At 38.5% G+C, this 27,564-nt stretch overlaps 1 protein-coding gene across 10 annotated transcripts in view; it reads right to left on the reverse strand.

The window, feature by feature from the left end:
• dock10 (dedicator of cytokinesis 10) overlaps nt 1–27,564 on the reverse strand; it is a 73,024-nt gene that overhangs the window by 27,589 nt on the left and 17,871 nt on the right. For 7 of the 10 annotated variants that reach the window (XM_043258641.1, XM_043258648.1, XM_043258645.1 and 4 more), the window contains exons 2-17: nt 15,112–15,231; nt 11,410–11,499; nt 10,587–10,669; nt 8,733–8,805; nt 8,466–8,606; nt 7,532–7,666; nt 7,263–7,449; nt 5,350–5,435; nt 4,485–4,568; nt 4,253–4,405; nt 2,907–3,152; nt 2,693–2,815; nt 1,975–2,057; nt 1,746–1,868; nt 1,589–1,668; nt 132–319 (exon numbers count right to left, since the gene is read on the reverse strand). In XM_043258641.1, coding sequence (XP_043114576.1) covers nt 132–319; nt 1,589–1,668; nt 1,746–1,868; nt 1,975–2,057; nt 2,693–2,815; nt 2,907–3,152; nt 4,253–4,405; nt 4,485–4,568; nt 5,350–5,435; nt 7,263–7,449; nt 7,532–7,666; nt 8,466–8,606; nt 8,733–8,805; nt 10,587–10,669; nt 11,410–11,499; nt 15,112–15,231 — 1,995 coding nt within the window. Of the gene's footprint in view, nt 1–131; nt 320–1,588; nt 1,669–1,745; nt 1,869–1,974; nt 2,058–2,692; nt 2,816–2,906; nt 3,153–4,252; nt 4,406–4,484; nt 4,569–5,349; nt 5,436–7,262; nt 7,450–7,531; nt 7,667–8,465; nt 8,607–8,732; nt 8,806–10,586; nt 10,670–11,409; nt 11,500–15,111; nt 15,232–24,872; nt 25,028–27,564 lie in introns of those variants that run through there. The other 3 variants (XM_043258647.1, XM_043258643.1, XM_043258642.1) reach the window with 2 other exon arrangements.

Raw genomic sequence — 27,564 nt, forward strand, 5'->3', positions numbered from 1 at the left:
TTATCATTGTTCTGTGAGCTCCGCTATTCATTAATACCGAGAACGTTTTTGGAACTATCTGTATCGTTGTCGTTATAGTCCTCGGTCCATGAACGGGCCTGAAAAGTCCGGTGTAAATGTGTCTTCCTCACCTTCGCGAAGCTCTTCTGGCTGTCGTACTTGAGGTGTTTGGGGTAGATGTACATGTGATTCCTGTAGACTCTGTAAGGCTGGGCAAACTTGGAGGAGTCCTGCAGGAACTCGTCCACCTCGACCGTGGCCGCGTGAAGACCGCAGTCCTCGAAGGGCCTCAGAGCCACATACGAGGAGGTCACACAGTCTGAAGAACACATAAAACATAAAACTGAACAACATTTACAATCAACAAAATGCGGAGTTAACGCTGGGTTCAGCTTGTTTTGTAATTTTACTGCAGGGATCAGGGTTCATTCCAGACCCAATACTCTCAAAGTCAAGGACTTTATAAGGGTGTTTACAGATATGAACAGACTTTTTTAATACCACCTATGCGAAATTTAAGATGAAACATTATTAGGACATTTGAAGAACCCATGGCCACCCAGTTAATGTGGAGACCTAGGTTACAGTGTGTTTCTATGTAAGATACATTGTACAGTTTTCAAAGCCATTCTTTGTAATCTTCTTTGCTGAGCCAAATATCTTGGCATCGTTTTTCAGCCTATTTTTGAGTTTTTTAATGGTGTGTGTGTGTGAAATGTTGAGGTACCATCATAGTAGTTTTGTGCAACACAAGGTACCTCATGCGGGAAACATTTAATGTAATGTGCAAACCCTGTTATTTCTTTTTTTTTTTTTACCTAGGTGATGAGGCGCTTTATCCTGAACAAAAAAACGCTGGGTTACTTTTTTCCAAATGCTACGTTCAGCTTGTTGGGTCAATTTATATGGTTATTTTTAAAATGTTTTAGATGCTGGAGATGGAAATGCCTTTTGCCCTGAATAACATAAAGGGATTCGATCTGTTATAATACTAAGTTTAATTTAAATTGATGTATAAAATGCTTGTTAAACATGTTAGTAATGTTGTATGTAATACTGTGTATTTAACTATCCTGTATTCACCCAAATAAATTCAGTCGGTCTTGTATTTCATCCATGTGAACTCTATAATATGCTGGGTTAAATACAAACCAGTGCTGGGTAAAATATGGACAAACCCAGCGATTGGGTTGTTTTGACCCAGCAGTTGGGTTACTGACCAGAAGGCTGGGTTAAATATTTAGCTTAACTGTTGGTTGAAAACAACCAAATCGCTGGGTTTGTGCATATTTTACCCAGCATTTATTAGAGAACGCTTATCAATAAATGTTCATCTTTTCGCTACTACTGTTACCAAGTCAGCAATACGATACATATTAAACAATAGCAGACTTAATAAAACATTACCCTAGTCAGTTGGGTGAAAATAACCCAGCATGTGTTCTGTCCGGTATTTAACCATCACTGGGTTGCCAAAATACCCAATTTGGGTTGTTTTTAGCCCAGCATTAATAGAGTGTATAAGTAAAATTGTTTTTGGATTCAGATGGGCCTCAGATGTGAGGATGTTTGTATTAGTTGGACGTACTGGGACATTCCATGGGAACACAGTCCACGTTTATCTCAAGGTTTCCAGGGATGATCTGAAGTTTGCTGGCCTTCTCTGCCCTGTAAAAAAACACTTGATTTTACTGGGGTCCTTTATGAAGACGTGTGATTTGTGAGCGCGAACGCCGAGTCTGTACCTCCTGTACTCCGTGATGAGCTTGATGAGGTCTTCAGTGGAAATCTTGTTGCTCTCCTGTTTGAAGAGCGGAGAGAAGCGGCTTTCCCTGTCTATTGTGCCCTGGTTGTCCTTGAATACTGACCTGAAATACACAGAATTTAGACCTGAATTTAAATGAACTGTTAATAGTGCAAGAGCATTAGAAGCACCAGAGCAGGGAAAATCAGCTCCCTTTAGGATTCCCTTACCTTACAGACCAGGCAAAAGGCATGCGGTACTTTCCAAGTTTGCTACAGAATTGCTTATTGGATTTTAACATCTTTTGGACAGTCTGGAACGAGAAGAGAAACTCGGGTTCAATGTATTTCAAAACTGCATTCCCACAAATATTTTTAAATGCTTTCTTCTTATGATTATAATGTTATTTAAAAGTTACATAATTTTACTAATTATTTCAGTGTGTATTTTTAATATTCCAAAAACATTTACATATTTTTAAACATTATTTAAAGGTTACAAAATACATTTAATTTTCAAATTTTTTTAAATATAATTTTAATTGTTTAATCATTTTAAATCATAATTAGAATGCTAATTATACATTTCTCATAACGTTCTACAAATTTTATTTTTACCTAAAACATTATTTAAACACTTATTTTTAATATTCTAAGATTCAAATATCCAGATTTCTTGATTACATGATTACAACGTTGTTTAGTTGTTTAGGTTAGTAAAACGTTTCCCACAACGTTCTGGTCATTTCATTTTTAGCCAAAATATAACAACATTTTAGCGTTTACTTTTAATATTCTAAAAATGTGTTCTCATAAAATTAAGAACATAAGCAAATAGCAACATGAGCATGTTCTGATAATGCATTTATTTAAAAATCATTTGCAAAAGTTGCGAGAACATTTTTGAGACACTTTTATGCAATGATGCAAATGAATTTAAACGACGTACCTTGCTGGAATCTGTGTTTTTGATGTAGGGTTCTGCACCACTGGAAATATTTCCCATCAACACTTTCTCCACCCGTGCCACCATCACGATGTCCGTATGTGGGTTCGTAATGGAAAAAATGGCCTGCAGGAACGATCAAGCACATAAACCGATGAACACAGACCTCTTCTCTGAGAAGATCCAGCTCCGTATCCGCGGGCTCCTGGGCTGTTACCTGTCTGGGGAAGCTCAGCCAGTTCTCCAGCTCCGAGCTCAGCTGGCAGTCCTCGCTCTTCTTCTCCTCAGTCGAGCTCAGGCCATTCTCCAGCGGAGCGCCGTCAGACCCTTGATCTCCCGCACCGGAAGAGCTGCTGAGCATCTGCCGCACCACCTCGTGGTTCAAGTCCACGTGGAAGTCAGCGGAGACCTTCCTGCCCTCGCGAATGTCCAGCAGAGCAACCGATACGAAGAAAGGCTCGATCTGACGAGAGACAGCAGTCATTCAGATGACGCACGACGTGACCCCGGAGCACAGAACCAGTCACTTCTTTGACATTGAGAAGCATACATCGCCTCGAAGCAGAATAAATAAGCTTTCCATTCAGGTTTTGCTTCTTTAGGATAGGACAATATTTGGCTGAGGTGCAACTATTTGGAATCTGAGCGTCCAAAAACAATTGAGAAAATCCCATAAAAATGAAGTTCTTAGCAATGCATATCAAAAATTAGCTGTTGATATACCTACGACAGGAAATTTAGGAAATATCTTGATGGAGCATGATCTTGACGTAAGTCTGTTTTTAACAGTTTAAGAATTTTCATTGTGTTTTCCAGGTAATCTCAATGAGTTGAGTTATTTTGATTAGGGAAAAAATAACTAATACTATCCTAACATAGTATTTTAACGATGGAGAAACGGTCCGGGCGCATAGTAGAAACGGCTTGTCCCTATCCTCTTAATAAGAAATAGGTGTTTTTTGAGTCGAAACGTGCAATAAACCAATCAAAGTCTCCTCTCCCATTGCCTTTAAGAGCGAGTTGCGCTCGCACCATGGCCGATCGCTATTTACTTGACTATAACATAATAAAAACATGATTTTTAAACATTTAAAAAACCGAGTTATCAGTTTTTTGCTAACGCACTCTTCATATACAGTACAGCTGAGTTTTTTCGTCTCCTAACTTCATAAAGCCTTTTGCAAAGTTTATATACATACAAAAAGCTATTTAAGTATTTCCCGCAAGACGTAAAACAGACTAATAATCATTCATCCTGAGTTTTGTTTAAAAATGATCTTTGATCCTTCTGGAGTAACAAATGAAAAGTTGAGTAAATTCAGGAAATTCAGTCTTGTGATTTTTGTAGCTTTTCGTTTTTGCACAAATCATGATATTTATTTCTAATAAAAATAAGCATCTATGCTCAGTGGAAACCCAAGATTTCATTCAGTAAGATCGAGATTTAGATGAAAAAAAACGAATTTACAAATCATTTCCATAACCAAACCCGCTCCTATGAGTGATTAAGATCCTGCTAGTTGTGCGTGAAGAAACGCGGTCTATCTGTGTGTGAGATCGTACGTTAGTCACGGGCTCGGAGTCGGTCTCGTTGATGCAGCCCTGCAGCGTGAGGTTGAGCGAGCGGCACGAGATCATCAGCCTCTTCCCGAGCTTCTCGTCGAACGGCTGGACAGAGGCAGACTCTCCAAACTCCGTCCTGGAGCTCCTCAAAACCTTCAACACAAAGCACGCCTTCCTCACACGCCAAACCCCTTTAAACAACACCATCTGTTCATGAAACGGAAAGACGTACGGGGATGTCAGGATCCAGGGAGAACAGGTTCAGTCTCTCGTCTCCCCGGCCAGCTCTCGCTGATTCCTCTGTCTCTGAAATATACTGAAACACCACAGCATCAGTCAGGCACGACATATCATTCATTACATGCTCATATCTATGAATGTTTGGCTTGAGGAACTAGATTTTGGATCCATATACATTAGCGTCGTCAAGCGACTAATTGTGATTATGTGTGTTTGAGTTCACCTTTGTCCGATCGACGAGGTTGATACGTGTGCTTTATGTTCTGCTTGTCTGCCTGCCTAACTGTATATTATTATTTTGTCCGTTTGAAGAGGATTAAGTTTATTTATTCTCGTCGAGTGCTGCTTCACGTTAAACCACACCGTGACAATACGCTAAATATACCTTTCAAACAGTAACGCTGAAAATATATTTAGTTGGCTTCGTATACCAAAATATATTTATAAATGCATTTCTGGACGACCTACTAGAGTATAAAAGTGGATTAATAATGATTAATCATATATAGGAATGCATTTTCTTGGATTTTTTTATTTTTATTTTATTTAATTTTTTTAGATATGCAAAAAAGGGCCAACATGTTAGTAGAAAGTACATTTGCAATTTTTTTTTTTATATATATATTTAATAAATATGTATTTTTGCAGCCTTTGAATGTGCACATATAATGGTAGCAGGACCCTGATTTTAGCATTAATATAATCATTAATAATTATTTTACCCAACTGGTGAGGGTCATGTTAAAACACGCTGGTTTGTTTTATTAAGTCTACTATTGTTAATCGAGGCCCATTTCCTATTTTCAGAAAGAGGAAGTAACGATGGTTTCTCTAGGACGTTACACATCTTTTATTACCTTGGCCAGCTCGGGGTGGATTCCGTTTTCCGTTGTTTCCTCGTGTTGCTGAACAGGGACAGGATTCAACGACGCATCAATGATCTCTGAACAACAACAACAACGACGGAGGAACACTTGAGCTGAGAATGCAACGAACAAATGCACGATGCAAGCATATAATGATGGCCACACGCTAATCGTGTGTGTATTTTGATCGCACTGTTTCCGTGTCAGATGATCCTTCATCCGTTTAGCTCAGGGCACCGGCTAAGAGAGGGATCTACAAGAAAACGATGTGAGTTATGGAGATTATCAGCTGAGCTGTGCATGAAGAGCTTTTCACACACACATATATATATATATATATATATATATATATATATATATATATATATATATATATATATATATATATATATATATATATATATATATATATATATATATATATAAAATATTTTGTCATATATAAAAGTTTAATACATAATTATAACAGATTTTCCTTAAATATATACATGTATGTGTTTGTATTTATATATACATAAATAATAAACACAGTACACACACACACACACACACACACACACACACACACACACACACACACACATATATATATATGTAATGTCAATATGAAGCACACACTCAGTACACTGCTTTCACACGAGAGTGTTTGAGAAATGATGGTTTTCTCTGACCACCAGATGTTTACAAAAATGCAGGTGTCACATCCTGTGTGATGCGTTTCACGTAAAACAATCACCTTAACATTTTGGCCACAACAGCTATTTTTGCAACTGCTGTCAAGCGTTTCGAGGACACTTTTACTAACAACCTGAACAAACTGTCTTCTGGCATTAAAACAGTATATTGAAAAATGCATAATACTGACAATATATTCACTAATAAATCACTATAAATGTAATTGTATACTAACCAATACACTTTATAATAATAATATAAGGTACACACATAATTAGAAAAACTATTAACAATCATTTATGACACGTTTCATATTTTATGTAGCTAGTTTGCTAAAGTTGTTTGCTCACACTAAACAACCATTACTTTTTAAATAAAGTAAGATGTCATTTAAAGGTGTTTGGCCAATCATCATCATCCTGAGCACAGGCTCTACTCTACAACCAAACATTAGGGATATTAGGTTGAACCCTGTCCTGATTTATAAATATATTTGTATGCATCAATATATAGCCATGTATTGTCAACGGATATATCGCAGCGTATTGAAAAAATATAATCACTAGTTTCCAATATATGCAAATGCATTATGTATTACATCACATTATATTTTCCAGTATATTGCCGTATATATTTTTGTGCACTGGGCCGTATTGAATATGCATTTTTAAGAGTTTTCCTTTTATACGCAAAAGTTACGGAAACCTTTATTTAACATTCTCCCAAAAAGCTTAAACTATTTTGAATCGGAGGAAGTTCGAGAGAGAGAACAGAGAGAAAGGCAGAAGATATTCGTATCTGAACAAGCCAAGCCATGTTATTTTTAATTAAATTCAGGAAATAAAAGAAGTCACGCAATATACCAGATATAGCAACGCTTCTTGCAACTCATCGCTTCTCCTGTGGCTTCTGTTTTTCTTCATAGTTTTTTTCTAAATACCATAAATGTATTCGTACATTAGCGTCTGTGTTTAATTCGCGCAGTTAGTACATCTAAACTGGCCCATAGCTTTCTTTGCTTTGAATTATTAGTATAGTAAATAGCTATATGCATTTATGGAAAAACAATTACATTTTGACCATGCACGATCGGAAATGACCGTTGCACTGATCCTGCAATGCACAACGCATACGTAGCGCAAACAGGGTTAAATGACTTTTGATATGCTCACCTTTGGTGCAAACGCACGCAGGAAACACTGCACATCATTCCCTCCGCAAGCTCTCACCTTGTTTGCTGTCGCTCAGGTCTGTGCTCTTGCGATCGAGAGCCGGGCCGTCCGGAGGACTGATCTGCAGGATGCGTGTCAGAGTGTTGATCCAGTCGTCCATGTCCTGCTCGTTCTCGGCAGCCAGGACGAAATAAGTCACCTCGTTCATCTTCAGCTCAAAGGCGTGTTTCCTCAGCCGGTTATTCTGCGTGAACCCCAGAAGCCCGCGATTAACATGAGCCACCGCTCGCCTCGACGAGCCGCTTCAAACACATGCATGTACCGACCTGAACCACCCCGGTGCACGAGTCCAGGAATATACAGCCTTTGGGTTCCTTTGATATTTTCTCGTCTTTGTAGAAGTTCATGATGTAAGAGTTGTCAGTCAGCTGAGTCAGCTGGAAATATCTTCGCTTGAAGGACTGGAAGAGCGCAAGCGTCAAGAAAACGGTAAACAAGCAACAGGCAATCAGCGATATTTTTCACTTATGAGGTTTTTCCTAATAATATAGTGATTTGTAATTGTCATTCCATCAGTGTCTGTGAATGGGTGCCGTCAGAACGAGAGTCCAGACAGCTGATAAATAACAACATCAAAAAAATATCCGGTCCATCAGTTAACTTCTGAAGAGGACAAAAACTAAGAAATAAATTCATTTTCAAAATACGAGTCCACAATCCATAATACCTCTTCTTCCTCCTGTCAATCCAGCCACATATTTGTTTTAGAGCTGGTTCAGCTTCTTCAGATTTCTCGCCTGATTCAGACCAGACCACTTTTTCACTGGAACAAGCATTATTACAGATTATGGACTGGAATTATGGAATTTAAGTTAAAAATGTCTTAATGATGACTTAGTTTCTCTCTCCAGATGCTAACTGACGGACTGAAGTGCTGTGGATTATTATGTTTTCATCAGCTGTTTGGACTCTGATTCTGACGGCACCCATTCACCGCAGATGAGACACCGATGCTGCATTTCTCCGAATCTGATTAATAAACAAACTCATCGTAATCTCGGATGTCCTGAATACGAGCACATTTTTTATCGCTCTATTAGTGAACCCCTTATCTTGAATCTTTTTTTTTTCCCCAGACATAAAACGATCACGCGTTCACAAACGGCTCGTCAGTGTACACGTGAACTTTAATGAGATTTGACTCATTTTAACGGCCAGTGCAGAAATGTGAGGCGGCGTGTGTCAGAGGTGGACTCTCACCCGGACAGTGATGCTGTTGTTGACCGTGCTGTTAAAGTTGCCTTTATAGAGCCAGCCGGACTTAAACACCCCGATCCCCCCTGCACCTCCACTACCTGCTCCACCTCCTCCACCTTTAGACGACGACAGGGACGTTGTGTCCTACACACACACACATAGAAATATCAAATCAAATCAAATTAATAATATATAAAGTGCATTTGGGAATTGAACGGACTCCATCTTCCTGGTACTTCTGCATCATTTCCAACATTTTGCCGTACTCACCTCATCTTTGTCCACATCTTCATGGTCGATCTCAAATGAGTGCGAGGGCAACTTCTCTGATTTATACAGCTTCCTATCGGGCAGAAGAATCGTAAAGAGAGAGAAAAGAATCACGCTCGTCCACTAATCATCAGCAAAGAGAAGTATGGCTAAATACACATGAATGCATGCTTTGCTAATGCACGGTTAATCACCAGTTAACTCATGAAGAACTAAACCGGTTACGTTTTAACTTTTACTTTATTAAGCCTCTGAGATCCTGACACACTGCACTTGTGGAGACTCTGGGAACACTGGCATTAATTCTTTTCTTCTCCGCCTGGTTTTCTGACACTGCTGGCCTTAAAAGCATTTCTCTGCCCATCTTTTCTATTTCTATTATTGCATTAGTGTTGCATCCTTCTCATCGGCATTTAATCATTTTTTACTTTTAGCCCGAATGCAATCTCTTTCTTGCCTCATTTTCTGGAAAATGAAAACAGGCGTAATAATTCAGAACAGCTGAAGCGTAAGGAGTTTTTGACTTTCAGCCTGTATGTAGAGAGAGATGTTTCCTGAAGTACTGCTAGTCAGTAACTAGGCCATTCTGATTACACGTTACACACAGTCCAGAAAACACTTCACAACCGAAAGAAAGTAGAAAACCCCCTCAAGCATCAGTGTGCCAATAAATCCTGCTCTCCTATTCAAAGGAGTCGTATTTTCCACATCGTGTGCTGTTTTCATTCCTTTCAGAGCGTTTTATTCTGACAGGACCCCACACGCGGGTGTCCTTTCTGCTGCCTGCCTCAGTGCTCCTGTAAAGCAGAGCTCTTTGTGTCTGTCCTGTGTGCCAGAGACAGTGTGGCAGTTTATCCAGCACACACACACACACACACGCTTTCTGTGGACTTACATCACTCCGTAACAGTGTGTTATGAGTTCACAGCTCCAGTGATTCAGATAGACTGCACATATATTAATGCAATCACAGCTAATGCATTGCAGGTAAAACTAAGATATCGTTCTTTTGATGAGGGATTTGTTACTAAAAAGTACCTGTTGTTATAAACTACAGCAGTGCGATGATCAGTCCATCAATACACAATTTAAACTCATCATAAATATGGCTCTTTGTAAGAAATTATTACATAATTATAGAGCAGAGCTGGCATAAGCGAACCAAGCGGCTGAGCAGCCTACATGAAATTACAGTTTATTTCATTTGTGATATATTTTGTCGAAGGGCAATGGAAATTATACAAAAGTGCAATATTAAATGTATCCAGAGCTTGTCTGGCTCAGGGCCGATCAAAGCATGGCGCGTCAAAGGGTTAATATTTATTATAAAAACATATAAATGGTAATAAAATGACAAAACTGATCGATATTTATGTTCTGTTAATGCATTGTCTGCTGGTTTATTTGGCTACTTTTCAGTACGCCACATTATATGCCATTTAATACATTAATACTTTGAATGCTGTAGGTTTGCAACTGTTACGATAAAAATCACAAAACTGATTATGTGTTAGATTGTCACATTGGCGGCACTTAGGGGCCCCCAAATAATATCTGCTTAGGGCCCCATAAAGCCTTGGGCCGGCCCTGTTAAGCATTGTTGTTACAAATTGTGTAAAACAATGTAATATGTTTAATATAATATTGCAAAGTGTTTTGACTGCGCAATATTTTCCAATTAATTCTGTCAATAAACCTTAACTAACATGAAGTGTTGGGTGTGTTGGGACAAGTGTTGGGAAGATTACTTAACAGTAAAATGTAACGATTTCGATTACTTTATTAAAATGATGTAACCGATTACATTTGATCACCTTTTAAAAATCGAAATCAAAAAAGTGAATGAAGTTGTACCTGGGCAGCGTGCGGTAGTCCCCGGCATACTCTTCATATTTATACTGGATCACATGCAGCTGGGAGTTATAATATTGACAGGCCTATAGAAACAAAAAAAAACATCTTACTGCAAGAGCTGAGTGACAAAAAAACATTCTGGCTGATGTTTCTCAAACAAAACGAAGTAATGTGTTAGGGGTCTGAATATTTATGTCTTTAACACTTTTCCCAAGTTATAATAAATCTCTTTTTTTTTCGACTTTGCTATATGTTATTTTGTGTTGTGTGTAGATTGATGTTAACAAATCATATGATGGCAACATCACCTTCTGTAACTTCAGCTATTATTCAGTCTTGAGATCTATTTAGACCAGCACTAAAAATGTGGTCAGACTCAGAGGAAGTGGAGTTAGATGCCATTTTAACGTGGCAGTATTTGGATTAATTTATGGTTTCTGGCTTCCCACAAGTCATGGACAACATATAGGGACAACATATACAATAAAAAAAACATATTTTGCAAATTTCCTACCATTATAATATCTAACCTTTACGTAATATGCATTGCTAAAGACTTCAACTTTAAAGGTGGTCTTCTCCAGATTCTCAAATAGTTGTATCTCGGCCAAATCTTGTCCTCTCCTGACAAATGTATAAATCACAATTTCAAAATTTGACCCTTACGACTGATTTTGTGGCCGGTCCAGCGTCACATATAGAACTACTGTACTGTACATTATATATATAGGCCCTACATACAGAGGTCAGCTATGAATCCGAAGCACTGGCCAAAGCAGCGGTGTGCGTTTGAGCATGCAGGTCGGACGTCATCAGATCTCACCTGTCTGACCAGCAGACATTCAGCGTGTGTGTCGGCTCCCTCGGGCACAGTGGACCTCAGCGTTCTCTGCTCCACGGGAAGAGTGGACACCTGGAGGCACACAAACACAGTCAGACCTGAGACAACCGGCTGCTGGGTGACGACTGCGATCACCTTCATGCAAACAGCTTAAAACCGGTCTGTGTCCGTGCACAAACGCCATAACCCGTGCTCTCCCGGTTTCCTGAATTGGAAAGAGTTCACGTACAGCGGATTTAAGGGCATCCTGCCAGAGCAAGTGTTTTACGGTTAAAGAGTAGATGTAGAACACAAACGGATTTTCTTGACCAATAAACGATAAAAAATATGTTCTCATCTCATGCAGCCGAAGCGGTACAGTCATAGAAACTTCTAGTATGAGAGGAGAATGAGACATTTTGGAAAGCAATCCATTGATTTACTCATATTTTTTGCTTCTGCTTCATTTCCGAGTGTGATTTGGGCTTGAACAACATCCAACAGTCCAGCAATAACCTTTTATTAGGACTAAATAGTCTGAATAGCATGTGCATTTAGTGTAGATGAACTGAGGAATATCAAATGTAAGGGTCATTTCCTCCTGAAAAAAACCTGAGAATTATTTGTTCTTTTTTTTTGTTTAGTGTTTCCGCTACTGGGAAATAACCAAATGTTTTTTTTAGACTTTGTTAGGGCATTTTTTTTTTGGTAGTTACGTAGACATACATAAATATAAATAAGCTGGAATCCAATCAGGAATGGTCCTTTTGTTGTCTCTAATCCCGAGTCATTTTAACATGTTGCTTCATGGCGTTCTGAAGCGAGAACAACCTTAGTAAGCTTGTTAGATTTGCTTGCTAAGCAGATTTACGGTCTGGCCGTGTTTACTCCGTCTGCTGAGTATTTAAAAAAGCAATATTGAATACATGCGTCGTGTTGTCTCTCCCCTGCTTTCACCAGACGTCCCTTGTCTCCGAACACGTTGATTGTTGGCATGAACAAAAAACTAATTCTCTAATAATTGACCTTTATTCCTCACCGCCCACTCATCGTTTCCTGTTTTTATGAAGCCCTTCCCTCAGAAATTGGCACTGAGATCTGATTGGTTAGCTGGCCAAGTGCGTTATGATTGGCTAAACGTGTCCCGCCCCTCTCAGCCCATGTGCTTTGGTTGCATTGTAAACAGTGACGTCATCTATATCGCTTATTAATCTGAGCCTGAAGAAAATTGAGCAGAACCTGTGCAAGCATGGCTCTTTTAACATGGCTCCAGTAGAATCGTTTGAAAAGAATCGAACAATATATTTAGGGGGCTCCAATATAAGGGGGGCTCCTCCCCCTTTGTTGCATGTTCCCGGAGGGCGGGGTTTATCCGGGTCCTTGATGTCACGGACCCAAGAAGTAACTCGTTGTAGTCCCTTACCAGCCATTTTTGTAGGCCAGAATTTTAAAAGACAGCATCTTCGTTTGCGTTCAACGTTCAACACTGCAACTTTGCAGATATTATTATTGCTCAAACTGCAACATTACACACTAACCAACATTAAAAAAGTGAAATCGCCCGTCCTGGTGTGACTATATACTACAGTTCAGCAAAATAAGAAGCTCATAGCGTTATCATTTAAATGCAATATTATGTGTTTTCGCTCAGTTTTGCCCTTTAAAGCCACAGCAGATCTTTAAATGAATGCATATGATTATTTATAACACACAATGAATACTAAATTAAAGTTATTTCATTTATAATAGATATCTTGCAACATCTTGTGAGTGGTTAGGTGTTTCCTTTGAGGCTATTGTGAGTCAGCTGTATGTAATGTTCATTATATAAACCTTTGAGTATTAATAGACTTAGATAGAATGTTCACATACTTGTGAAGTATCTCATACTCGGCATGTCTGATGAAGAACCATCAAAACAAAGTGTTAGCATATGTCTAATAAAGGCTGGTTGTGGTTGCGGAGTTACTTATCAACAGCTGTCTAAAGAATAGCAGGAAAATAATCCAACTGATATACATTAAAAAAAGTTAAAAGCGAATGTGTCATGTCACATATCTGATCCTATGGCTATTTGAGAAAACAATAGTATTGTTATCATTAATACTACTTATGAGTGGTAATCGTCTGCTTCGAGTAACATCAGTAAAACGGCAAGATATGAGACTTGTAATGCATTATAACTATGAGAAATATAATGCATTGTAACCGAAGTGGATATGAATCGTGTTCATTGCGTGTTAGAAACATATGAATATTCATGAGATATGTTATAAACATGTTATAAAGTTATTGCATCCTTTATAATGCCTTAAGAATACCATTATAATGTATCATAAATGTAGGCTTCATAGAAAGCGTTACCCTTTTTTGTCGAATCAAATAAAATATTTCTAAAGATACAAAGCTGATACTTTTACATCGAACACAAAAATAGCCGTTTGAATCATTTTTTGCACGTATTTTCACAGTGAAATTTATTTAGCAATTAACTGCTGCTAATTACATTAACTATTCAAAATATAATGTCATTAATTTGGTTACAATTTTTAATCAACTGACAGCCCTAGACATAATATTTATGATTCTTTTAATACAATTTTTTGTTAACATAATATAATATGCATGTGTACATGATGTATATATAAATGAACACATCTACATTATAGTTAGAAAATATATGTAATATATAAACAACATATTTTCTTAAATATATACACATGCATATAAATAAATTAGAGTTAAGGTCGCTAAAAAATACTAAAAAAATACTATTTGAACATTATATTCATCAAAGATTCCTGAAAAAAGTGTCTCGGGTTCCAAAAAATCTGACGTGAACAATTTCCAGCACTGTTAATAAATCAGCTTGATGGTTTCTGAAGGAGAAATACATAAATGTATGTTAAAACTTGTGATTGACGTGATTTTGCTACGACTGCGACTTCTCTTTTGAAACAGCACTCCAACATACTTTCCTCGGCGTACTGAAGTCTCTCCTCCATTAACATCCATTAAAAAAATGGATGATGTCTTTTTTATTGCCAAGTTTAGTGGTTTAGAAGATACGCGGTCGGGGGAAGATATAGCTTCCTCAACCACATGTGCTTTTATTTTGGGAAAAATACGCAGTACTTTCCACACGATGACTGCGCCGGTCTCCAAAAACACATCACGATCTACTCGTAACAGTTCCACCACCCACCAGTAGAGGTCCCGATCCCATCCGACGTAGATTCACGATAAACCGCATCTGGAATTAATTAACGCTGTGTTTATATATTGACTGAGACCGGCCCGGGCTGCCGCTTTCAGGAGTATTCTGCGTGGATTTGTCGGTGCTGCCTTTCTGGTTTTAAGCTTTCCGTTTTTCATGGTGAACACAGCAATATAAAGGCGTTACATGTTTGACTGTGCTCACTGAGAGAAGCCGCACAAGCCGTGTTTATATTTGTGCCATGCAAAAGCCCAGATCTATGTTTGAAAGAGGATGTGGTCGGAAAGGCTGTTTTCAGCGCTGCGCACAGGGAGAAGTTTTTAACACATACGCAAGCATGCACGCAGTCACTCAACACCTACTTCGTGACTTTTGGTAAATTTCCAAATCGGAGCCCTTTGAAAATGTCAGAAAGAGCACGTCATCGCGGGACGTAAACGCGCGAACGCTCGCGCAAAAGAGAGAGAGAAAGAGAGCGGAGCACTCACGGTGAAGTCCAGGTCTGGGAAGAGCAGGAGATCTTGAAGAGGGTCTTCTCTGAGCTCAGGTTCGAGCTCTGAAACCACAGCCTCGTAGTCCAGAGGGTCGATCAGTTTGGGCTTCTCCTGCTGGGAAAAGCGAACAAACAAAACATTCAATTTCATTTCAATTCAATTCAAGTTTATTTGTATAGCCCAAATCATTGCAAAGCAGCTTTACAGAACATTAAGGTTTATATTTAATAATAGCTTATCAGGGATAACTGTCTCAAACTCGAGTAAAAATCAAGCGTATGCTTTTCTGTGTCAGTTTCGTTTAAATCAGACGATGTGTTTTAAAACTTCCCTGCACCATGACAGTGTAATTGTTTGGCCGTCAACGCGTGACAGACACAAACATCCAAAATATCATCCAAAATATCTCAATTGTGTTCTGAAGCTTTTAAACAACACGATTAATGGCAACATTTCCATTTTGGGGTAGAGTAGCCCTTTAAACTTCTTATTGAAGGGGTCACATGATGCGATTTCGAGTTTTCCTTATTGTTTGGAGTGTGCATAGAAAAGATCTGTAAAGTTACAAAGACTAAAGCCTCAAACCCAAAAAGATATTATTTATAAACGTAAAGACTCATCCTTGCCTTACAAATCTGTCATTGTGTCAGTGGTTTTATCGTTCATCAACGTTTCCAACGACATCGTTTCTCTGCGGCTTTATCGTTATAGCTGTGGTGTGGAAGAACTATATCTTTATTGTTATCTTTCTCGTTATTATTGTGCTAGGTGAGAACGGGCCTCTATCCTTGCTGTAAAGCATAGTTGCCGTGGAGACGATCTGTGATTCCAAATATGGTAAGGGGTGTAACATCTTTGTCACACTGGATAGCTGGCCAATCAGAACAACGCGCTTTGTAAAAATCAACACGTTTCAGAAAGGTGGGGCAGATTAGAGTGACTATAATTTATGATATGATAAATAATGTGTTTTTTTTAAACCACGATGTAAACACGATGCATTACATTTTTAACATCCATCATACGACTGCTTTATTTGCATCTTTGTATGTGCTTGCATCATCTGATGATGTAAAGTGTAAATTAGGGTAACTGGCAACGCATTATTGGTCCCTTTGCATCAGGCTCTTACTGACAACAATGCAATCAATGTTCAAAAGGAATGCAATAAAAAATGTAATAAAAATACAGGTGAAATAAATTGAACGGGGAGGTATCAGACTCTGAAGGCTTCTTTATTTCAATCAAATCCACTTCAGATTGAAGCTACAAGCACGGAAAACAACAAGTGGATTTCTCAGCCAAATGTGAACCTGAGCCAACAGTGAAGATCAGTGTTAAGATCTGATAGACTGATGCTCTTCACGGATTTCTCAACAATCTCAACAAACAGATAAACCTTTGTTCAAACAAACCAAACTGTAGGGTTTTGTGTGTTTTATAAAAGGTAATCATATTGTCCATTCAGAATGTACCCAGGTGACGCACTGATTGGTGAATTGTCTCAGATCCTCTTCAGACCATGTTTCAGTCTGCTCTCTGACTGGGTCGCTCAAGGACACAACTCTTTGTTTGTCTCATCGGTGTGTGGTTGTTTTGTGCTGATAACTCCTTCTACCCTGACCAGTTCCCCAGTCCCAGTTTCTGAAAACCACCATCCTTCACCAGCAGAAAGCTATCCCTGTTGAAAAAAAACTGCATATGCTGGTTAGGTAGCATGGTTTAAACTGGTCAAGTGCTGGTCATGAGCTGGTCCCGAACAGAAACTAGTTGCTTGGGACCAGCACTTGGCCATCTTAAACCAGCACACGACCAGCTGAGGACCATATTGATCCAGCAGCCATGCTTCAAATGACTTCTTCTCTTCTTTGCCGAGTTGTTTTCTGCTGCCAATCCTCAACTCTTCTACCCTGCTATTCTTCTGTCACATCTCTAATGTCCATTTCCAATGAAACGAAGCAAGACCGAAAAATTCCAAACCCACTCCAACCCTAATTAAACACACCTGAACCAGCGAATTAAAATCTTCAAGATCACTAGAAACTTTGGCTGCACTTACACTGGCACAACAAATCAGATTAGTTTGATCTGACACAGATCAGAGTTTCTTGCACACAAGTAAACACAAAAATCCATTTCTTCATATATGATCTGGGTCACTTCCAAATGTGGATTTCGATCAGATACATATCCGGTATCTGGACATCTGATCTTCGTCTGAACACACATACCCCTCAGAACCTCTGAGCCCTTACAGTGTTTGGCCATAAAAACTGTGTTTAAATGTCTGCATGCATGCTGTATGCGCTTGCATTTTACTGAGACAGGAACCTTCTGAAAATTGCACAATATTCAGGAACTAGTTTTCAACTCTTGCCCTGTGAATTTTATAAATACAATAGCTTTGATGAAATGTAAGCAAGTGGGCCAAAAAATTTGATCTGTGCATTAAGCCTTGTAGCGCAAAGCAGGCAAAGGCGAGTGTGTTTGAGCTCTCTTGGTTTAAAGAAATAGCAAACGCACAAAAAAATATTTAAGTGTCAAGGTTCTGAATACATAAAGTGACATTTGAGTGTTTTCTGTAAAACAAATCACAAGGATATCACAATAATGAGGGTATAAAGGGCTGGGCGATGTGGGATAAAAACCCATTTAAAGCCTGAACCTGGAGCCTCCAAAAACAGACTCAACTTAACAACTCAACTAAGAGAATACAAGACCTGAAACTGGTCTGTGAGACAAAGGAGACATTCAAAATGTGCCGTGACACTCAAATAAAGAGCCTAATCTGATTTCACTTCTGGTCACTTGTTATCACGTCTTAACACCCACCTGATTTGGTCAAGCCTAAACAAAACTAAAGCTATTCAACCTTGTTTCCAACATTATGACTCATTTCTTTTGTGTTAAAACTAAATAGCACAGCCACTTTAATCACGAACATAACGATCAATGAGCCAGAATTACAAAAGCATATAAATGGCGGATGGAAAATCCAACTATTAGTTAAAGCTTTTCAACAAACAAAACACTAAGATGCCACTTCTGTGGTGCGTGAGGGCTGTCACTCACTGTGAATTACTGCAGAAAGTACAACAACACTCATCTAAATTCCTGCTGGACCAGCTCGAGCCCTCCTCATGTTGTCTCATTGGTTAGCGATGAGCATCTGAACACCGTAACTATGCTGTAAAAAGCACTTGGTTGTCTTATCAAGCAAAACATTGAATTGAGACTTCTGGATGAGGAAGCGAGGTCGATTTGAGCTTGTTTGGGTTGATAATGGTTCCTAATCAGTAACCCAGTGGTCGTGGGTTGGTAATGTGGACGTGAAAGAGAGCATGCATGTCACGCAAACTCCAACGCAAGTGCTGATCCTGTGCTTATGACGGCATATGTGTGGAAAATAATCTCGTTTGAGGAGAAGCTGGAGAGCGGGAAGAAGAACTGAAAAGGCTGAAATGACACTTAAGACTAGCTTTTCCAGGTTTGACACAAATGATTTCTAGATTTGTCTCCTTTATCTGTCAAAACATGCTCATGAATTATGTATACAACAACTTTTTATTTATATATATATATATATATATATATATATATATATATATATATATATATATATATATATATATATATATATATATATATATATATATATATATATATATATATATATATATATATATATATATATATATATATATATATATAAGCACAACAAACAATAAAAAAATACTTTTTTCTTTCTTCCATTTTTGTGATAATTTTCAATTTTATCAAATTAGTTGCATAGTAAAAAAAAAGTTGTTTCAAATTGAAATAACGTGTTACCCTCTGCCTAAAATGTTTTAGTTTGGTCAAATAAAACATTTAAGTTTTCACTTAAATTAATATTCTAACAGTTTTCACAGTAAATAAACATTTTAAGTTGACTCAACTAAAAAGAATGTAGACAGCAGGGTAATTTTCTCAAGTTATTACTCAAGTTAAAATAACATTTATTTTAATTGACCAGAACGGATCATTCGTGCGCATGCTAGTAAACAGTATATTGAATGTCGCTAACAAGCATATTGTACAATGTCAAATGAGAAGTAAACTCTGAGATTACTCAGCAGCTTTAGAGGTTTGTAAAAACAACAACAAAAATAATTCTGTATATTTGTGCGTCTATGAATTGAGCGGATGCCTGATTGGAGGATCTTAATCTAGTTATGAATACTTTAATGATGCTTTTTGTGCTTCTCATTCAGAGAATGAAACGGTTGAAGAGATGGCATTTCAGTGCCAACAATATCCTTTGCTGTTTTTACACCTTGCTCACAGGCTTTTTTTGGTATCAGATTGTCAAACGGATAAGATGCTTTTATTAGGTCATTTGTGAAAGATGAGCGAACACTTCTAAAGGATGTCTTGTCAGAAAGCGGTTTCGGTGTTGCCAGGACCAGGAGAGGCCCTCTGTGATGAACTTTCAGAAGCATAAAGTAAATGCACATGCATTTGAAAAAAAAAAAAGATATTAAATTACTTATGATTTTTACTTGTCACGTAGGGTATGCTATCTGACTTCTAGTGATCAGTACTGCTTTCTCTGCTCACACTTTATTTTAAATTCTTGCTTTTAACAAACCATTAACTTTGACCTCAACAAACTCCTCATCCGCTGCTTATTAACAGTAAATGTGGTAGTTGTTGAGTTTAGGTATAGGGTAGGATAATTATATATAGAATTTGTGCTTTATAAGTACCAATAAACAGCCAACTTGTTAATAATAAGCATACTAATAAGCAGCTATAGTCTCTATACTAAAGTGTTACTGTCACGTTTGCTCTGTGTTTATTCTTGAACTTTTATGTTAAATTGTTTTTCTGCCTCAGTGTTTCTTTGTTCATTTCCTGAGTTTAGTTCCTGTCTCCTTAGTTTTCTTGTTTGTTTCTATGACTATTCCTTATTTAAGTGGTGTGCTTTCCTCTTGTTTGTTTGTCGTTATACGTTAAAGATGTTCCTGGTTCTTGGATTGTCTGAGTATTTTGTTATCTTTGTGATTTGCCTGATCTGGCCAGCCAAACAATGCACAAAACAGCAGCACAAAATTATGTGTGGAGATTGCCTCATCGTGGACTTGAGCTTGCACATTTATATAATATGGGTGAGGTATGCCAGATATTTTTTCGTGGTGTCCTATCTGAGCCACTCAGCTCACTCAGCTCACCTTTGCATGATCCTCACTGAACCTGGCTCTCCAACTGAGTGACTCTTTGTTCACTGTGGGTGTCATGGAAGAGGAACATGTTCGAGTTGAGACAGAACAGTTTTCACTAAGTTAGGTCAAGTCAGGTCACAGTTGATCAGCTGGAGTTGAGTCACAGCTGTTCTCAGTGAATCGAGTCGCAGCTGTTCTGAGTGAATCGAGTCACAGCTGTTCTGAGTGAGTCGAGTCACAGCTGTTCTCACTGAGTCGAGTCGCAGCTGTTCTCAATGAGTCGAGTCGCAGCTGTTCTCACTGAGTCGAGTCGCAACTGTTCTCACTGAATCGAGTCGCAGCTGTTCTCACTGAATTGAGTCGCAGCTGTTCTCACTCATTTGAGTCGCAGCTGTTCTCACTGAATTGAGTCGCAATTGTTCTCACTGAATCGAGTCGCAGCTGTTCTCACTGAGTCGAGTCGCAGCTGTTCTCACTGAGTCGAGTCGCAGCTGTTCTCACTGAATCGAGTCGCAGCTGTTCTCACTGAGTCGAGTCGCAGCTGTTCTCACTGAGTCGAGTCGCAGCTGTTCTCAATGCAGCTGTTCTCACTGAATCGAGTCGCAGCTGTTCTCACTGAGTCGAGTCGCAGCTGTTCTCAATGAGTCGAGTCGCAGCTGTTCTCACTGAATCGAGTCGCAGCTGTTCTCACTGAGTCGAGTCGCAGCTGTTCTCACTGAGTCGAGTCGCACTGAGTCGAGTCGCAGCTGTTCTCACTGAATCGAGTCACAGCTGTTCTCACTGAGTCGAGTCGCAGCTGTTCTCACTGAGTCGAGTCGCAGCTGTTCTCACTGAGTCGAGTCGCAGCTGTTCTCACTGAGTCGAGTCGCAGCTGTTCTCACTGAGTCGAGTCGCAGCTGTTCTCACTGAGTCGAGTCGCAGCTGTTCTCACTGAATCGAGTCACAGATGTTCTCACTGAGTCGAGTCGCAGCTGTTCTCACTGAGTCGAGTCGCAGCTGTTCTCACTGGTCAGTCGCAGCTGTTCTCACTGAGTCGAGTCGCAGCTGTTCTCACTGAGTCTGCAGCTGTCTCACTGAGTCGAGTCGCAGCTGTTCTCACTGAATCGAGTCACAGATGTTCTCACTGAGTCGAGTCGCAGCTGTTCTCACTGAATCGAGTCGCAGCTGTTCTCACTGAATCGAGTCGCAGCTGTTCTCACTGAGTGAGTCGAGTTCTCACTGAGTCGAGTCGAGTCTGTTCTCACTAAGTCGAGTCGCAGCTGTTCTCACTGAGTCGAGTCGCAGCTGTTCTTACTGAGTCGAGTCGCAGATGTTCTCACTGAATCGAGTCACAGCTGTTCTCACTGAGTCGAGTCGCAGCTGTTCTCACTGAATCGAGTCACAGATGTTCTCACTGAATCGAGTCACAGCTGTTCTCACTGAGTCGAGTCGAGTCTGTTCTCACTGAGTCGAGTCGCAGCTGTTCTCACTGAGTCGAGTCGCAGCTGTTCTCAAAGAGTCTGTTCTCACTGAGTCGAGTCGCAGCTGTTCTCACTGAGTCGAGTCGCAGCTGTTCTCAATGAGTCGAGTCGCAGCTGTTCTCACTGAGTCGAGTCGCAGCTGTTCTCACTGAATCGAGTCGCAGATGTTCTCACTGAGTCGAGTCACAGATGTTCTCACTGAATCGAGTCACAGCTGTTCTCAGTGAGTCGAGTCAAGTCTGTTCTCACTGAGTCGAGTCGCAGCTGTTCTCAGTGAATCAAGTCACAGCTGTTCTAACTGAGTCGAGTCGCAGCTGTTCTCACTGAGTCGAGTCGAGTCTGTTCTCACTGAGTCGAGTCACAGATGTTCTCACTGAATCGAGTCGCAGCTGTTCTCAAAGAGTCGAGTCTGTTCTCACTGAGTCGAGTCGCAGCTGTTCTCACTGAATCGAGTCACAGCTGTTCTGAGTCGACAAAACAAAAAAGGTAACCTCTATGGACCAATAGTCACTATTAACTAGTTGCTTATTAGCATGCTTATTATTAGCATATTGGTTGTTTATTAGGACTTACAAAGCACATATTCTGCCTGACCTTATTCTTCATCCCCAATCCTGCCCAACACATGAACTTATCTACCTTACTATTAATAATTGCAGTTTAATTTGTATATGACCTTATTCTTCATCCCCAATCCTGCCCAACACATGAACTTATCTACCTATATATATATATATATATATATATATATATATATATATATATATATATATATATATATATATATATATATATATATATATGTATATATATATAAATATTTACACATACACATCAAGCTGCCTTGTCTTTGCTCCAGAGGACACAAAACACAGCTGTCCTGTCAGCAGCCAATACTATACTCGACCCTGCTTGATAAATACAACAGGACACAGTGGGTCGGGACACAAACCCTGAAAGACCTACAGATATTGATGTCATTTCTCATAAGACAAGTAAATCTGCTTTCAACTGATTCCAAATGTTCTCAAAAACAGCAGAAAATACAGGGAGAAACACAACCGGACACTGAGACATTAGTCATTTTCCCCAATAAACCAGCATACAACAGCTTCCTGAGTCACAGATCTGATGCTAATATCAGCATCTACATCAGCTTTAAACAGGGGAAATCCAACCATATTCACAACACATGCAATTACAGAACTGTAATCTCCAATGTCCAACACAATGTTTGCTTTGGTTTTATTTTACTTTTGCAAGTGCAGTGCGAGTTCATATGTGAAATTTCTAATGCGCCCATAATGAACAGACCCGATTAGACACGATACAATTCATAATGACGCACCGTATTTTATTAAAAGAATAGCTCTGTATAATTCACACATGACAAATAGCTGAAAATAATAAATACAAAAACAACAGTATAAAAAAGCCTAAAAAAGATCAGAAACATACACAGCAGTATAATATAATAATATGAAATACATTTTTTAATAGATTATGACATTTACATCACAAACATAAGAGATATTTATTTAATGTGAGGCAGTTAAACTCCATCTAAATGGGTTGCGATGCAGGAGAGCCAGGACTAATCACAGCTCATTAAAGTAGTATATTCACTGTTTACCTTACTTAGTTATAGTTAGTGAGCTGTACTTAGTTGGTATACTTACTAGGTTTTATTAAGTAACCAAATAATTAAATAAATGCGTAAAATGGCAAATAAAACAATTTACTTGCTTTTGAGTGACACTTACTTAAAATATTCAAGTAGCCACAAAGGAACCGACGCAGTGCGCTAATATGTTGCTAACGCACAACATAGCAACAGAAGGCGGCGAAAAATTCCTCCATGTCTGTTATCTTGCACTAATTGAATTCACTCGTTCTACAAAGTCATCTTCAAGCTTCGATTTTCAATACAACTGAACATCACATAAGCCACACAAACATGTTTTCCTAAAACATTTCATTTTTTCATTATAGTGATTAGCGTTCATTTTAGTTGCGCACTTAGAGGATTGTTAGAATTTTCTTTTTATTAATGCAGCGATGTAACATGTTAAGAAAGATAATAAATAGGTTGCTTTTAAAAGGTGACCTATGTTTTAATTTATTTATTATATAGTTATACTATTTTTCTATTAGTGCATTTTTTTGTGTTTATTAGTTGTGTTTTTATTAGTTGTTGTGCTACTACTGACACAAGACAGCAAATGAAATTTGCTAATAAAAACTCTAAAATAAAGCAATTGCATATTTATGCTGCTGCAATGCACTCTGGGAGTCAGTGAATAACTATATTAAGTCATGAGTAAATTCAACTTAAAATAGTTGTTAAAATGACTGTTATATATATTTAAGTAATTCAGGTTTTCTAGTAAATATTACCTACATTTGTTTAGGGCAACCAGTTACCTCAAGTTTATTAAATAAAATAAATTTTTATGATTTAAAAAATACAATTGAATTGAGATTCTTTGAAATTGAATTTTTAAGGTAAAAAAAACATATTTAATATTATTATATGAAATTTATAAGAACATATGAACTGATAATTACCGGTATTAATTAACTAATTAAACTGACACTATATATTTCCAAGCATATTTAGATTGTGACACTAATATCAGAGTATATGATAGCTGATACACTTTAGTGAAATTAGTCTTGTGTGCACAGCTCTGGATGAAAGTAGTTAGTAGTTGCTAAGGAACGAAATCCACAAAAATAATCTCCTCGATACAATATTATCCTCTGCTCACAGAAACAATCACTACTAGTAACATAACAGGGGAGAGTATTTCTCCATGGCAACACATATTATTGTCCATCATTCAACGGAGAAACAATCGACACGAGGCTTATCTATAATTCATAACTTACCAACAGCGTTCACTTTATAAAAGAAATAAAGGGAACTGCTAGAGGACAGACACTTCTCTAAAGAAACAACACATGCTTCTACTCTAAACTGTACGAGAGCATCAGATGATGAATTGAGTTCGATAGGTTCAGAACGCTAACAGGAGCGAAAACACAAAGAAGAGATGAAACGTCGCGTTCAGAAAGAGGAGATACATACACAGCTCACTCGGTTGCAGTCCGCCCGCATGCGTCTGCTTTTCATCTTCTTCCGAAAAGTGATTTTACTCCTAAAACTCATAATGAAGCGCAGGTCCGCACGCACACACGCGCCGATACGAGAGAGTCGACTTTAGCGAGAGAAGCAGAACTTTCCTGAAAGCAAGTGAAACCTGTCAGAAGAGCACGTGGTCGAGGGGAAGTAGACCTGCAGTGACATGTGACTTCAGAGACACAATGACAGTTCATGTATAAAACACATGCAGCATGGTGCGTGCAACACATCTGCATTTCGGCACGCTTATGCACTGTCGGGGTTTAGCTGAGCCCAAATGTATTTTTATGTAAGGAAGAGTAGACTGTAATAGTAATAGTAATATTCTACACCAGTCACTTAAAACAGTGTAAGGAAAGTAGCGTGTGTCTTAGTGTAGTGAGATGCTGTGTACTGGTGGGCCAATGCAGGGATGATGTACTTTTTTAAGCCAAAAGCCAGAAACAAGCTGCATTTTACCGCTTCCAGTTCTCTCGTTCCAAACTCGATGAGGTTTTGGTTAAAAGCCTGACATAAGGTCTGTGGTGAATGAAATGAGCAATAGAATGCCATTATTTTGCTGAGTTCGATGCCTTCCTGGTTCCTAGTAACATATTTTGTTGACCCTGGAACAGTATTTTAATCTAAAAATGTAGTCTTGACCATATCGCTACTCTTAAACCTAATCGTACCCATGAGTAATGCCTGAGATCAGATTGAATGATAGATGAATGACACTGATATATGATCTAAACTTCACGAAAACTGCAAACTGCTTTTTCAAATCTAATTGGTTAATCCTAGAAACACAAACAACAAAGCTTTGGCATGAGCAAAAATTCTCTATTTTTTGGCCTATTTGCAGTATTTCTGTATTTTGCGTTTGCTCTTTTGCATCACCAGGAATATAAACTAAAATGCACTTTTAACATACTATCTTTGTATTTAAAAAATCGATTTATTTACCACTGCAGCGTACAAATGGGTTCAAGTGCGCTACTACATACAAACACACTGAACAGATCTACTCATTAAACCTAGTCTAAATCTACTCTAAAACTATTCTGTTGCTTAACAGTTTGGTTGTAGTCTACTTTTTTAACTTTTTACCAGTTGCATTTAGGTTTTACATTTGAGCACCATGACCGTTTTGTTGGCCACAGAGCTCAAAAACCAATGAAAAAGTCCCTTTTTGTGGAGGGAACCACGGTGATTCTCACTTACTGGATGGCCAGCAAAAATGACATCATCACAGCTGCGGTCTATGAAATATTTGGCCACTTTGAGTTATATATAGGTATTACCCTGTCTGATTTACAGAGGTTGCAAGATCAAGCAGGCTGCCCAGGAGACGTTAACCATTTCATTGCCACTTTTTAATGTCAACCAGTGTTCCTGTAGACCATTAACACCCCTCTTACATGTATTTTCTTCGTCTGCATGTCAGCTGTGTTCACTTTTTTTTCACTTTGAACCATATTTGACGCATTTATTTTGACCTTATCGGCTGTGCGCACTTATACATGCGTAGCTTGCTGATAGGATCAGACAGACACCACAACGGTTGGGTGTCCTACATGCGGCTGAAGGTGGTCGATCATAGGGTATGATCCAGGAGCCAGGGGAGACCATACAACATCTAGGCACAGGAAAAATGGAAATCTGGCATTAAACAATCCAATTTAACATTAGCTTTTCCCCAGCTCACATACTGCCTGGTCTCCACTGACACTGCAGCCATTGAGATTGTAATGGACCCTCCACCTCCCCCAGCTCCACCTGTCTAGATCCAATGTGGCATTTATGCAAGCTATTCAGAAAACAAAAACATACATAGAAGATTATAGCATCATGGCTGTGTATCTATCGGCAGTAGTGCTTGCAGTAAGCATTATATAGAATATTAACGTTATCATATCAATCAACATGCTAAAACTATATGCGAGCCTGGTCCACTGAAACTGAGATTTCTACATAATCTGAAAGCTTTTTAATAAATACGCTTTTCATTGATGTATGATTTGCCATTGATGTAATATTATTATTATAATAACTCGAAATTTGTGCAAAAAAATCTTAACATTGAAATATTGCCTTTAAAATCATCCAAATGAAATTCTTGGCATATCACTAATCAAAAATTAAGTTTAGATATATTTATGGTAGGACATTTTTTTTTAAATGACCTTTCCTTAACATCCTAATTATTTTTGCCATAAAAGCACAATATATAATTTTGACTCACGCTTGCATTTTTGCTACAAATATATCTGTGCTACTTATGACTGTTGTTGTGCTCCAGGGTCACATATAACTACTCTTTACTCTATTTATGACATAATAGGATTCTTCGGAGATGTGATATTCCAGAAAGCCTGACTGATCAGTTTTCAAAGAAGAATGTCAAAATTATTCAGGGAAATATGTTTTAGAAGTAACAGAAGCACTTGGGGGGAATTGTAAGGAGACTTATTTCATAGCACAAGCTGACCTTCATGTTTAGCTTTCATCTTGCGAGAGTGCTTTTTGAAAAAGAGCAGAAGAAATACCAAGCGAGTGTCTCCTAGCCATTTCTTCAACATGACAATGACAGACAAGCCTTCGGTGGATAATCATTTCATCCAACCTTTAACACTCTTGAGCACCTGTGAGGGCTTTT

This window comes from Puntigrus tetrazona, chromosome 15, assembly GCF_018831695.1.
Source record: "Puntigrus tetrazona isolate hp1 chromosome 15, ASM1883169v1, whole genome shotgun sequence".
Taxonomy (NCBI): Eukaryota; Metazoa; Chordata; class Actinopteri; order Cypriniformes; family Cyprinidae; genus Puntigrus; species Puntigrus tetrazona.